General features: G+C 32.4%; 1 protein-coding gene across 1 annotated transcript; it reads left to right on the forward strand.

Moving 5' to 3' along the window:
• Positions 1-745: 745 nt before the first annotated feature.
• Positions 746-3,646, forward strand: LOC107939133 (receptor-like protein 41). Its single transcript, XM_016872412.2, has 4 exons — positions 746-819; positions 1,243-1,940; positions 2,614-2,753; positions 2,795-3,646. Exons 1-4 carry the CDS (start codon positions 746-748, stop codon positions 3,644-3,646), a joined length of 1,764 nt encoding a protein of 587 aa, XP_016727901.2.
• Positions 3,647-13,230: the final 9,584 nt, after the last annotated feature.

Raw genomic sequence — 13,230 nt, forward strand, 5'->3', positions numbered from 1 at the left:
TGTTAGAGCTCTATTTGAAACTCTTACTTTACCCGGTGTAAGTGCACTCAAAAACCCAACAATTGGTATCTAGAGCTGTATTCTTAAGGGACCTGTTGTAGTTAAAACCAAAATCAGATGGCTTCATCAGGCTTCTCACCAGCTGCACCACCAGTCTTCAATGGAGAAGGCTATCACATATGGGTGGTTAAAATGAAGACACCAAAACAGGCATGGGATAGACTGAAGGAGGAGTTTCAAGGAAAGAATGTGAGCTTTCCAATGTGCAAGCTGCAAGCTTAGCAAGATGTCAAAGCTGCAAGCTTAGCAAGAAGTGATAGTTGTGAGCCTATTGAAGACACCAACTGAAGACAGTAAGCCAAAGTGCGAGCCTGTCAAAGGTGTATGGTTGCAAGCAGCAAAGTTGAAGACACCTGTTGAAGACAGTAAGCAAAAAAGCGAGCCTGTCAAAGGTGTATAGTTGCGAGCAGCAAAATGCAAGCCCGAGTGGGTGCAAGCCAAAAATGGCAGACTGAAGGCAAGCAAACTATACTTGCAAGCTGTTTATGCAAGAAGAAGCAGGACTGTAATAGGGAACAAGGCAAGATGTGTTGTCAGCCAAGGCTGTGAAGGAGAAGACTCCATTTGCCAAGGTTGAAAATGAAGTGCTTGTGCAGGGTCAGCTTGAAAGAAAGCATCTAAGGACTGCCAAAGCATCTAAGGACTGCCAAGTTCAAAAACTTGATGAATGAATGACATTTGCAGCATGGAGTCCAAGGAGGAGTGTTGGAAATTGGCCATCCATGCTGCTATTATGTTTTTGTTGAGTGCATACGGCTTGTATGCATGCTGCATGCTGCATGCTGCAGCAACATGTTGACTGTTGTAGCTGTAATTTAGTTTAGTTTGGTTGAAAATGAACTTAGTTATTGATGTTTTGATAGGTTTAGGTGATGATTGAGCTGATAATTCAACTTATTGATGTGTACAAGTAATGTTTAGCAAGTCCCTAGGCTACTAAGTGGGAGTAGGTAGTATTTGGTAATGTGTTTTATTTTTCTTATTGAAAAAATTAAGCAAAATGAGCTGAAGCCATAGCTCCCTTGCTGCACATTTGTGAGCAAGTAAAAATACTGCCTTGTTCTGTCCTGTATTTCTTCCTCTGCTCTGCTCTTCCTTCAAAAATTCCCAACAATAGATAAAAGCTTGAACTTCAAGCATTTTTCCTTCATACTTTACCCGGGTATAATACGTTGCTGTTAGAGCTCTGTTTGAAACTCTTACTTTACCCGGTGTAAGTGCACTCAAAAACCCAACACGTTTCCATGGCCAAATTCCAGTGGAGATCTCATACTTAACGAGGTTAGTCTCTCTTGATCTATCTAATCAAGGTTCTTGTTATCTGCGATACTACACCATTCTCGACCCATATTATGGCCGGTACAACTATTATGAACTACATCCTGAACTTGAACAACCACTTAAATTAGAGAAACCAAACTTCAAGACATTAATCAAGAATTTGAGGTTTCTCACAGAGCTTTATTTGGATGGTGTGGACATTTCAACTCAAAGTGCTAAATGGTGCGAAACCACATCTCTTGTACTTTCCAACCTGCTTGTGTTGAGTTTGTCAAACTGTGGTATGAAAGGTCCATTATGTTCTTCACTCTCAAGACTCTCTTTTCTTTCCAAACTTATCCTTGATGGGAACCCAATCTCTTATTTACCTCCCAATTTCTTGGTAAATTCCTCGCGTTTGGTTTCTCTCAGTTTAATTGCTTGCAATTTGAATGGGCATTTTCCAACCGGAATTCACTTATTGCCAAAAATTCAAAGCATTGACATTTCAGGCAATGACCAACTTATGGGTCAGTTGCCAGAATTTCCAGCAAACAATGCTTTACAGAGTTTGTTGCTTTATTTTACAAATTTCAGTGGAAAACTACCTGAACCGATTGGTAATCTTAAGTTCTTGACAGATTTAGATCTTTATGGTTGTAATTTTTTTGGACCCATTCTCGTCAATTGCAAATCTTAGTCACCTGGTCAACCTAGAGCTAGGACGGAACATGCTTTCTGGATCAATACATTCTTCTTTATTCACTCTTCCATCATTAAAGACCCTGTATCTTGGAGAAAATCAATTGGTTGGGAAAATCAATGACTTCCCTAATGCATCTTCTTCTTTTATTGAAGAATTATATATAGGCAATAATTATTTAACAGGACTAATCCCAAAGTCAGTCCTTCAACTTCCATGGCTTGAATGGCTTTATATTGAAGGAAATAGCTTTAGTTTTATGAAGCTTGACACGTCTGTCTGACTGAATAACTTGAGGGATCTGACGTTGTTCAACACAATCTTGTTAATTGAAAGCGACAACAGAAGTCTTACTTTTCCCCAATTAGAGAGACTAAGCTTAAGGTTGTGCAACCTTACTGAATTTCCAGAATTCATTAAAAGACAAGACAAGTTGGTTGAGTTAGATCTTTCTAACAACCATATCCATGGTTTTGTGCCCAATTGGTTGTGGAAGAGCAATCTTTCATGGGCAGACCTTTCTTTCTATATGATTGATTTTCCAAAACAGCTTCTCTTAAATGATGCAAACACATTTCCAATGTTGACAGAATTGAATTTGAGATCATGTAACATAAGTGCGTTTCCAGATTTCATCAAAATACAAGACAAGTTGGTTGACTTAGATCTTTCTAACAATCATATCCATGGTGTTGTGCCTAATTGGTTGTGGAAGAGCAACCTTTCAAGGGTAAACCTTTCTTTCAATGTGATATTGATTTTCCAAAACAGCTTCCCTTAAGTGATTTAAACTTCTCTTTTTCATTGTTGAGGAAATTGTATCTGGAATCTTGTAACATAAGCTCATTTCCGGAGTTCTTAAAGAGTCAAGAAAATTTAGAATATCTCAAACTTTCAAATAATAAAATAAGTGGTGCAATACCAAACTGGGTGTGGAAGAAAAGTTTGCGATATCTGCTTCTTGCTAATAACCATCTCTCAACTTTGGATCAACTTTTACCCAATCAGAGTTCAATTTCTTCACAGGACTCCTTGTATTTCGTCGCATCTTATAACAATTTGAGTGGCCCAATTCCAAATTGGTTATGCAATATGAGTCAACTTGACAGTTTTGATGCATCTTATAACAATTTCAATGGCCCAATTCCAAATTGCTTGGGCAATATGAGTGCTCTGAGTTGGTTGGGTTTGCAAAGAAATAACTTCAGTGGAATGTTACCAAAATTTTTAAAAGCAACCCAACTGCAGTTTCTCAAAGTTAGTGAGAATAGATTGGTAGGGAAGTTGCCCAGATCATTAGCAAAATGCACTCAACTTATGGTTTTGGATGTAGGAAGCAACATGATCAATGATACATTCCCTTTTTGGTTGGAGAAATTGACTTACTTGATGGTTCTAATATTGCGAGAAAACAGATTTTATGGTCAAATTAAACATTTGAAACATAAATCTGTTTTCCCAACTTTGGATGCATTGGACATTGCTTCAAACCAGTTTTCTGGTGAACTATCCATTGATTTCCTTCATGCCACTCAACTAAGGTCACTCAAAATAGGTGGGAATAAATTGGAAAGGAAGCTGTCGAGATCATTAGCCAATTGCACAGCACTTGAGGTTATCTAGACCTTGGAAATAATATGGTTCATGATACATTCCCATTTTGGCTAGAGAAGCTTCCTTCCTTGAAGGTTCTCGTTTTGCGAGTAAACAGATTCTACGGCACAATTTCAAAAATCGACACGGAACATGGGTTTCTAGAGCTACGCATATTGGACATTGGTTCCAATCATTTTTCAGGTGACTTGTCCATTGAGTTTTTGCAAAGTTTGAAGGAAATAATGCATTTAACAAATGAAGATAAAGCTAAGCTTGTTTATATTGGGGAGGACTATTATCAAGACTCTGTGACAATTGTTAACAAAGGGATTGAAATGTTCTACCAAAAGGTCTTGACAATTCTTACTTGTCTTGACCTTTAAAACAATAGTTTCCATGGGAGAATACCAGAAGAGATACAAATGCTGAGGTCACTCAGAGTGATGAACTTATCCAACAATGGCTTCTCTGGTGAAATCTCATTAGCACTTCAAAATCTAAAAGACCTTGAATTTTGGATCTCTCAAGAAACCAGCAGTCAGGGAAGATTCCTCCACAGCTTACAAGTCTAACTTTCCTGGCAGCATTGAACTTGTCATACAACCAACTTGAAGGAAACATACTACAAAGCAACCAATTCATTACATTTACAAATGATTCCTACCGTGGGAACCCAAAATTGTGTGGGCCGGCTGCCTCTGTCAATGAAATGCAATGAAGTTGATCTTCGAATGCACCACCTCCAGGGGAAGATGAAGATTCATGGTTATATGCTATGTCTACTTGGAAAATTGAGTTGATAGGTTATGCTAATGGATTTCTGGTTGGGCTATTTATTAGATATACAGTGCTGAATGAGTTGGGAAACAAATGGGTTGAGAAGTTCAAAAAGTGTGGGAAAAGGAATAGAAGAAGATGTAGGTGACTCCATCAGAATTCTTTTTTCAAAATTAGCTGGTAAGCATTAGTCTTTCTAATTTGAAAAGATAGTTGTTGAAAAATAATTTTTCTATCATATCGTACTTGTAGCATTGAAATTCATTTTCCAGATTCTATTGTAATTTTATGTATCATTTTGCAATGCAGGACATGGAATGTCTAGTCAGGAGGAATGTCGAGTCAGGAGGTACGTTATCTTTGAAGAAAATGGTAATTAGTTTCTTATGGCTACAAGCATTTTTCAATCACATGTTAGGCTTTAGGTCCGGGTGTAAAGGGTGGACCTGTTGGTCTGGGTTTTAGTGCAGCCTGACACTTGTTTTTATATTAGTCTATTTATCCTTTCAATGACAGTCTTATTACGTTAAAAATTACCATTCAATTAAACTTTGTATTGAATAATATGATAATAATAATTAAAATATAATGAAAGAAATTATGTGTTACAATCTAGTATGTTTTCCAATGTTAACCAAAGGCACTCCAACAGTGTTCCTCACAGGTGGATCAACAGGGTTGAATTTAGAAGTATTCTTTTTAGGATCGAAGTTCCCGAAACCTTGTGCAATGATATAGAAATCGTATCCATGAAGATGAATTGGATGATTCTCAGGTGTCACTATGCTTGTGTCTTGGAGCACAATTTTGTACCCTAAAAATGTTGGTATGGGTTAGAGGTGAGAGAGGTGACTGAGATGTTGAGGCTGATGTGGTTGGTGGTGGCAATGATGAAGGTGAGTGAAGAATGGTTAGTGATGGAGGATGCCTCCAGAGAGCTGGGAGCCGACAGTGTTGAAGAAAAATGGTGGAAAAAGAGCCCCCGGTTAGAAGCTTTGCTACAAATAAAATTGAGTTAAATTGAATTTACCACAAAATGTTGATTTGTATCCCGATGAAGTTTGGTGTCTATCGTAACCATTTTTTTGGAAAACGGGAATCGACTTAAGTTTTGGAAATGAAAATGAAAAATGGGAGTCGCCACCAATCCTTTTTGATGAGGTGTGATCGGATCACCTTAAATTAATCATTTTAATAAAAGTTAAGATTTACTAAAACGATAATTTTTTTTTGGTCTACGAAAATCAGAAAATGAGTTCGGGAGTCGGTTACGCACGAGGAAGGGTTAGCACCCTCGCTACGCCCAAAATTGGTACCTAGTTGATTAATTAGTGTCTTAGTGTCGAAGATTGAAAACTTGAAAGACTTTTGAAATGCGATCCTTCTTTATAAAAATGCTCAAGTGTTAAAGATCTTCTCGTCTCAAAATATGAAATGTCACATCCAGTAAGTTAGGACACGACATCTTGGATTTTTGAGAGCGAGCTTGCCTTTTATATAAAATTTGCGTATTTTAATTCATAAAAAGGGTATTCGATTATTTAGAGTAAACGAGAGAAATCGAAACCCAGTAAGTTAGGGCACGTTTTCTCTAATCCTCAAACACTGAATGTTGCCTTTATTTTTAAAAAAAAATTCTTATTTCGAGGTGACGAAATGTCATACCCGGTAAGTTAGGGCACAACACTTCGTATCTCCGAGAATAAGCGTTTTTCAAAACTCATATTGTGGTTTAAAGGAATATTCTGTTATTTGGATTAAATTAAAAAAATCGAAGCCCAGTGAGTTAGGGCACGGTTTTCTCGAAATTCCAAAAACGGGTCATTGCCTTCATAAAAGAAGTAATTTTGGGTTGGATAAAACATAAATTCGTAATAAAACGAGATAATAGAGAATGCATGAGCAAATAAAAATTTCAGTATTGACGGGCATAACATAAACACGAATGTGAACGGTAGCAATGATTAGAGCAAAAATAAATGAATAAAGCGAATAAAAAGAAGATAACGAATAAGCTAGGAAGTATTCGAAATTAAAAAGAACTAGTAATAAATAAACAATCATTATGTAAAACCAAAGAATGATAGTATAGTAATGATACTAGCAATATTAATAATAGTAATAATACAAGTAATAATTTTGGAATGATGTATGAAAGTGTATATATGTATGTGTATATATAAATAAGTAAATAATATGTAACGTGAGAAAATAAAATAAGTGTATTTAAAGAGTAATGAGTAAAAATATAATAATAATATAATTGCAGTAATAATGATAATAATAAAGTAATAAATCATAATGATAATAGCAATAATAATATAAGTAATAATATAAGTAAATATAGAGAGAATATGTATAATAACATAATAATACCTATATAAAATTAACTAACCTAATAACAAGATGATAATACTAGTAATAATAAAAAAGATGGAAAACAATAATAATATATTAATAAGAATAAAAACGATATATTTAAAATAACGATAAATAATAATAAATGATCATAATAATAATAGTAATGGTAATAGCATAATAGTATTAGAAATATACAATATATAGTATTAGAGGTAAATACATAATATATACATATTAGAAATAATCATAATATTAAAAACAACTATTAATAAACTACATAAATATACACATAATATATATGCATGTATTAAAAATAATATTAATGTTTTAAAAAAATAATTATTAATAATATTACATAAAAATATATATATTAAAACTAATAATGTAATATAATATAGAATAAAAATAAAGAAATAATAGTAATAATACGATTAATAATAGTGATAGTAACAATAATATATATACATGAATAGTACTAATAATAATAAAAATAATAGAATAATTAATTTTAATAATAAAGTAATTAAAAAAAGGATCGAATCAAATCAAGAATAAAAGACTTGGGGCGAAATTGAAATAAAAAAGAAAAAGGGACCTATTTCAACGTGCACAAATAGTGGAGGGACCAAAAACGAAATAAACCCCTCCACTCAAAACACAGAGCAGCATCGAGGACCAAATTGGAAAGTGCAACAAATTATAGGGACAATTTAAAATACATAAAAAAATGATTGAAAATCATAAAAAATGGAAGGACCAAAATGGGAAATATCCCAATAATTGAGGATACATGAATCCCCATCCCCACCAACGACACCGTTTTGTTTGGTGTTTAAAACACCCATTCTCTTTATTATTTCAGCCCTAATTTCATAAAAGAAAAGAAAAAAAAGCTAGAACGTTAAAGCTTCTCTCCCTCTCCTCTCCTACCGACAATCGTGAGCCCGCCGTCATTGCATCACCGCGCCACCACCGTATCGGTGGCTGGCAATGCTCAAGGGTGTGTGTTTAGCCCCTGATTCAACCATGTATAAAGGCTAAGATTTTTGAACCAAGAAAACCCGAAAATGAAGGGATCTCCACCCGTTTAGGGTTCGGCTCCGACGACGGAGGGAACAGCCGACGGTGTGACCCAGGGGTTCGGGTAAGTTTTCTCCCCTTCTTCTTTTTATTTCTTGTTCTTGAAGCTTAAAAGCAAAATCAAAAAAGAAAAAAAGAAAAAAAAGGGAAATCAGAAATTAAAAAAACGTAACCTTTTTCTTTTGTTTTTGCTCTTTTATTTCTGAAATTTGCTCTTTTATTTCTGAAATACGCCTGTGCACAAGAATGGGGATCCCCTTTTTTACAATTGCTTTCGGCTTCTGTTTTCAGCCGAATGAGATAGAATCCAAACCCCCCCATTCATGATTTTCGAATGGCTTTCTTATAGCCATCCCTTTTTTACAAATTTTATTATTATTTGTTGCTGTCTTTTCTCCTTTTTCTCTTTTTTAGGTGCAAGTGGAGCAAGTGGAGGTGTGGGTGGTGACAAATTTTGGTGGCTAGGGTTTTCCTTTTTGGCTGAAAATTAGTTAAGGTTGTAGGCTGATTTGGGCTTTGTAATTGGGTTTAGAGTTTAGTTTTGGGCCGGGCATAATTTGGGCTATACAGTGTCTACGTAAAAATAAATTAAAATATAATGAAATAAATGATGCATTACAATTTGGTGTGCTTTTTAGTGTTGGTAAACAATCCAAAACACTAGAAAATTGGAACTAACTTTAGATTTAAAAAAGAAAAAAATCCATATTTTAGATTTAAAAAATTATATGTTGTTTAATCTCATGGTGGTGGAATTTGTTTGATAAACTTTGAAAAATGAAACTTTTGAAATTGGAGTTAAAATTTTCAAATAGGGATAAAATTTTCAAATACGTGAATAGTACCGTAAATGGTCGTATTCCCCAAGTACGAACCTGGCTCTGGTACCAATTGTTGCGCGGAAGCGTGTGAAAGAGTAAAATTATTGTACTGAAAAATCACACTAAGTTCAATTCCCAGGAAAGAGAGGTAGATCACGAAAATCACTTAAATACCAAGTCTTTCCTAGTCAGAATATCCCTCTATCGTAATTTAATAGCACAATAAATCACTACAATCACATTCACAAAATATGCAAAACAAATAATAAAGAACACCAGAATTTTAACGAGGTTCAGCAAATTTTGCCTACGTCCTCGGGCACTACCAAATATATTTCACTCCAAAAATTACAAGTGAAATTTACAAATAGAGAGAGAGAATAATGCCTTAAGTAGAGAATGGCAATTATGGGATGAAGAAAGTAAGAAATGGTTAGGCTTATTTATAGTTGAGGTTCAAGGATCAACTTGCAATGTCCCTATACAATTAGGGACAAAAATTGCAATTATCCCATGCCAACTTTTAACCCAACTTGCCAACCAATATTACTTTCTACTTTCGGTGCCCACCCCATTTGACTTTTCAAACAATGGTGGGTTCCAATACGTGTGAAAGAGTAAAAATATTGTATTGAAAAATCACACTAAATTCAATTCCCAGAAAAGAGAGGTAGATCACAAAGATCATTTAAATACCAAATCTTTCCTAGCCAGAATATCCCTCTATCGTAATTTAATAGCACAGTAAATCACTACAATCACATTCACAAAATATGCAAAATAAATAATAAAGAACACCAGAATTTTAACGAGGTTCAGCAAATTTTGCCTACGTCCTCGGGCACTACCAAATATATTTCACTCCAAAAATTACAAGTGAAATTTACAAATAGGGAGAGAGAATAATGCCTTAAGTAGAGAATGGCAATTATGGGATGAAGAAAGTAAGAAATGGTTAGGCCTATTTATAGTTGAGGTTCAAGGATCAACTTGCAATGTCCCTATACAATTAGGGACCAAAATTGTAATTATCCCATGCCAACTTTTAACCCATTTTGCCAACCAATCTTACTTTCTACTTTCGTGCCCACCTTTTTTTACTTTTCAAACAATGAGTGGGTTCCAATACTAATCATGGTCGAGTCATAGTTACAGACATGGGACCTGAATAAGGTGCAACCATGGGTTGTCTTTCCTGTGGATCATACAGCCTTACAATTCCTTAATTTAACCAGCAGGAGTGGTGACACAGTTCATTCTCCGTTCATTCTCTGCGAGGTGATGACTCCGACAAGGTTTTATGTTATTATTGCTACTATTTTGTCTTTTCAATAATTTAGATTTAAGAAAATTTTCATAGATATATATATATATATATATATATATAGAATAAGGATGAGACAGAAAGACTAAAATATTGGCATCAATAAGAACACTAAGACCAATAAAATCTCATATTTCAAAATTATAGAAAAAAATAAAGATGCAAAGCAAATTAAGTGTGAATTGAAAAGCTTAATGCTAAGACTAAGAATAAATAATTCATACATTAAGACTAATAGCTTCATCATCATCATCCTTTGCTGTGATATGACTCTGGCTTGAATTTAAAGAAGCAAATATGAAGTACTGATAATACGAGAGAAAATTACTTAGCTAAGAGAAGAAATCATGTACTTCAACCAAACTATCTCAGTAAAAGACAAAAGAATTAAATTCATTCAAAACCAAAATTGTAGGGATTAGTTTTATAATTTGACTTAAAATTTCATTTCAATAGGAGGATGTAGGTTCGAGTGCACTGAAGTTGTATTATTCTCCTATTTATAGATTAGGGAGGAATTATGGATAGTTTTAAGCATTTTATAAAAAAACAGATTTGATCAGACTCTATAATGTAAAAAGTTGCTACTAAAAAGTTTTAAAAATAGAATTTTTAGTTTCCTTTTGTTTATTTATTATTATTTTTCATGATATCTTTTATGTATATTTGAAGTGTTTTGGGTTTGATTTTTAATTATTATAATCAAAAACTCAATTTTGTACTAATAAATCACCCCATTGTTAGTTTATAGTGTTATTTTTGAGGTATTATATATTTGTATTTGACCTATATTTATAATGGTGACTAGATCTGTTTTTGATATTTTTGAAACTCCAGGCGAAACAATAAATTGAGGTCTCATTTAAAAAATTATTAAATGTAATACAATAAAATAAAAATATATATTAATAATAAAATAAATAAAAAAATGAGTCCTTTTTATTTTATATTTTTTTATTGCAATTAATCTGAAGACTTAAAAAGTTAATTTTTTTTTTCACATTAAAAATTGGAAAAGGAAACTTTTTGAGCCCTGAACGGCCACACTTTCAAACTACTCAAGTCGGGCTGATGGTGACTAGAAAACAACCCAAAAAATTCCAATCAAATCTCATGCTCCAAAATGGAAAAACAAAAAGACATTGGTAAAGCAGAATAAGTGTGAAACATGAACAAATTGATATGAAAACTAAGAAGAGAGTATGAAAAATTTTAAAATTGTAATTTTAATAATTTTGGGTTTGTGTTATATTAGGATGACTTTAATATATGGGGAAGATTCATGGAAATTAAATGGGTTTGAAATCAATGATTTTCCAGTTTCTGTTTGTTGATTTTGGTGGATGTTTCCCACTACTTTTGCTTTTAATGCTTCCCATTATATAATTGGAAATTGGAATTACTTTTGCCACTCATTTCTCATGTTTCTTTGGCCTCCATAAAGTCTATTTTTTAAAGAATTTTTTGGCCAATAAAAGATTATTTGCATAAAGCAACAATGGGGTAATAGGCTGCAATATTTCCACATGCCTCTCAAACATTTTACTCCAATTTTATGTATTTTTTTAATTTAATATCTAATTATTTTTATTTTTTATTTTTAAAAATAACATATTTTTTAATGTTTAAATTTGATATTTGATCCATATACTTTAAAAGTTAAAGATTCAATTTTTCTACTTTTTCAATTTAAAAATCATAATCAAACCATTATCGTCGTTAATAGTTTCTGTCAAAATTTGTCAATTTAATATGTTTATTTCTACCAATTATATGTCACGTCATATGATGATACGTTAATCAAAATTCCAAGTCGAGAAAATACTTGCAATTTAATGATTGCATTGAATTTTTTAAAAAATAAAGTAAGAAGACTTAATTTTTAACTATTTAATTATATGAACTAAATCATAAATTTGGCCAAAATACAAGAACTAACAACATAATTTAACCAAAATTTAAATATTTTAATTAATTTAAGGGCTTTATTAAAATATTTTAAAAAAATTTCTATATTAGCTTTACTTTTGTAAATAATGATAGGAATATTGGAACTAATTATTGAGTAAAAAAATAATGTTGTATGGAAGCTACAAATTTATGTATAAAATGTTGTATGCCAAATCTTGAATTTAGAGTTGAGCCCATAATTTGAGGTGTTGGATTTAATTAAACCTTTTGGTAGATCATAACATATTTGTAAGTTAGATACTATTTAATAAATTAGGATTTAAGAGTACTCATTATCGGGTAAAAAGACTAGAAAATTAGCATGCATGCCAAAGAAAAAAATATGTTAATTCTAAAAGATACTTAATTTTATCCTTCAGCAAATTATCTCCATCTCATTTATCTTTTATCATTTTTATAAATGTTAGATCGAATTGAGCGAAAAAAATTCGAGTTAATTGAGCTGATAAGTCTTATTTATCATCCTAACTCGATTTGACATTTTTTTCAAATTAAGTTGAGTGAAATGACATAAATTTGAAACCATATATATTTGATTTTTTTTTCAAAAAAAATATTACAATTTTAAAAATATATATAAAATTTGAAATTTTTATAAATATTTTGAAATTTAAAAATTATTTTGAAATTATTTTGTAATTTTTGTTGAGAGATCGATTTGCTAATTTTCAAAATTGACAAGGATCAAATGAGTATTTATACCAATCTGGTATTCAAATTATTTAAGTTATTCAAATTACAAAATTCAACTCGATTCAAACTCGAAACTCGAATTACTTATTCGAGTTGACTAGAATAATTCGAGTTGACTAGAATAATTTAATTCGATTGACTCAAGATTCAAATTTTTTTCAATTCTTTTAATCAAATTCAAATTTCCTCACCTCGAATCATTTCACTAGTCACATTTGCATTAAAAATTTTAAAATTGTGAGTACATCATTTCAAAATGTTAGTGTTTGAAATTATTTCGTATGGATAAATAATTTCCTAAAAAAATTAGGTTAATGAAATTTAATAAATTTAAAAAATAATTATAAAATCATGATTGACGGATGTGTTTTAACGATTATCCTTTGATTGGATTAGACGGCAAGTTAATATGGCGGCCCATCGCTCAGCTAAGACAATTTTATGTTGACAGTTTTATTCATTATGTTGTTCCGAGTTGTATTCTGAACATTCTTGTTCATGATTGTTGTGCGGAAGCGTGTAAAAGAGTAAAATTATTGTACTAAAAAATCACACTAAGTTCAATTCCCAGGAAAGAGAGGTGG

This window comes from Gossypium hirsutum, chromosome A02 (assembly GCF_007990345.1).
Source record: "Gossypium hirsutum isolate 1008001.06 chromosome A02, Gossypium_hirsutum_v2.1, whole genome shotgun sequence".
In the NCBI taxonomy this organism is placed as follows: domain Eukaryota; kingdom Viridiplantae; phylum Streptophyta; class Magnoliopsida; order Malvales; family Malvaceae; genus Gossypium; species Gossypium hirsutum.

Excerpts from the sequence above, each read along its gene's own strand:
- LOC107939133 (XM_016872412.2), top strand. The coding sequence starts at position 746 with ATGGAGTCCAAGGAGGAGTGTTGGAAATTGGCCATCCATGCTGCTATT. Across the intron at positions 820-1,242 it reads TTGTTGAGTGCATACGGCTT|AGCTCTGTTTGAAACTCTTA; the intron begins GTATGCATGCTG and ends CGTTGCTGTTAG. Across the intron at positions 2,754-2,794 it reads GGAAGAGCAACCTTTCAAGG|CTTCCCTTAAGTGATTTAAA; the intron begins GTAAACCTTTCT and ends TTTCCAAAACAG.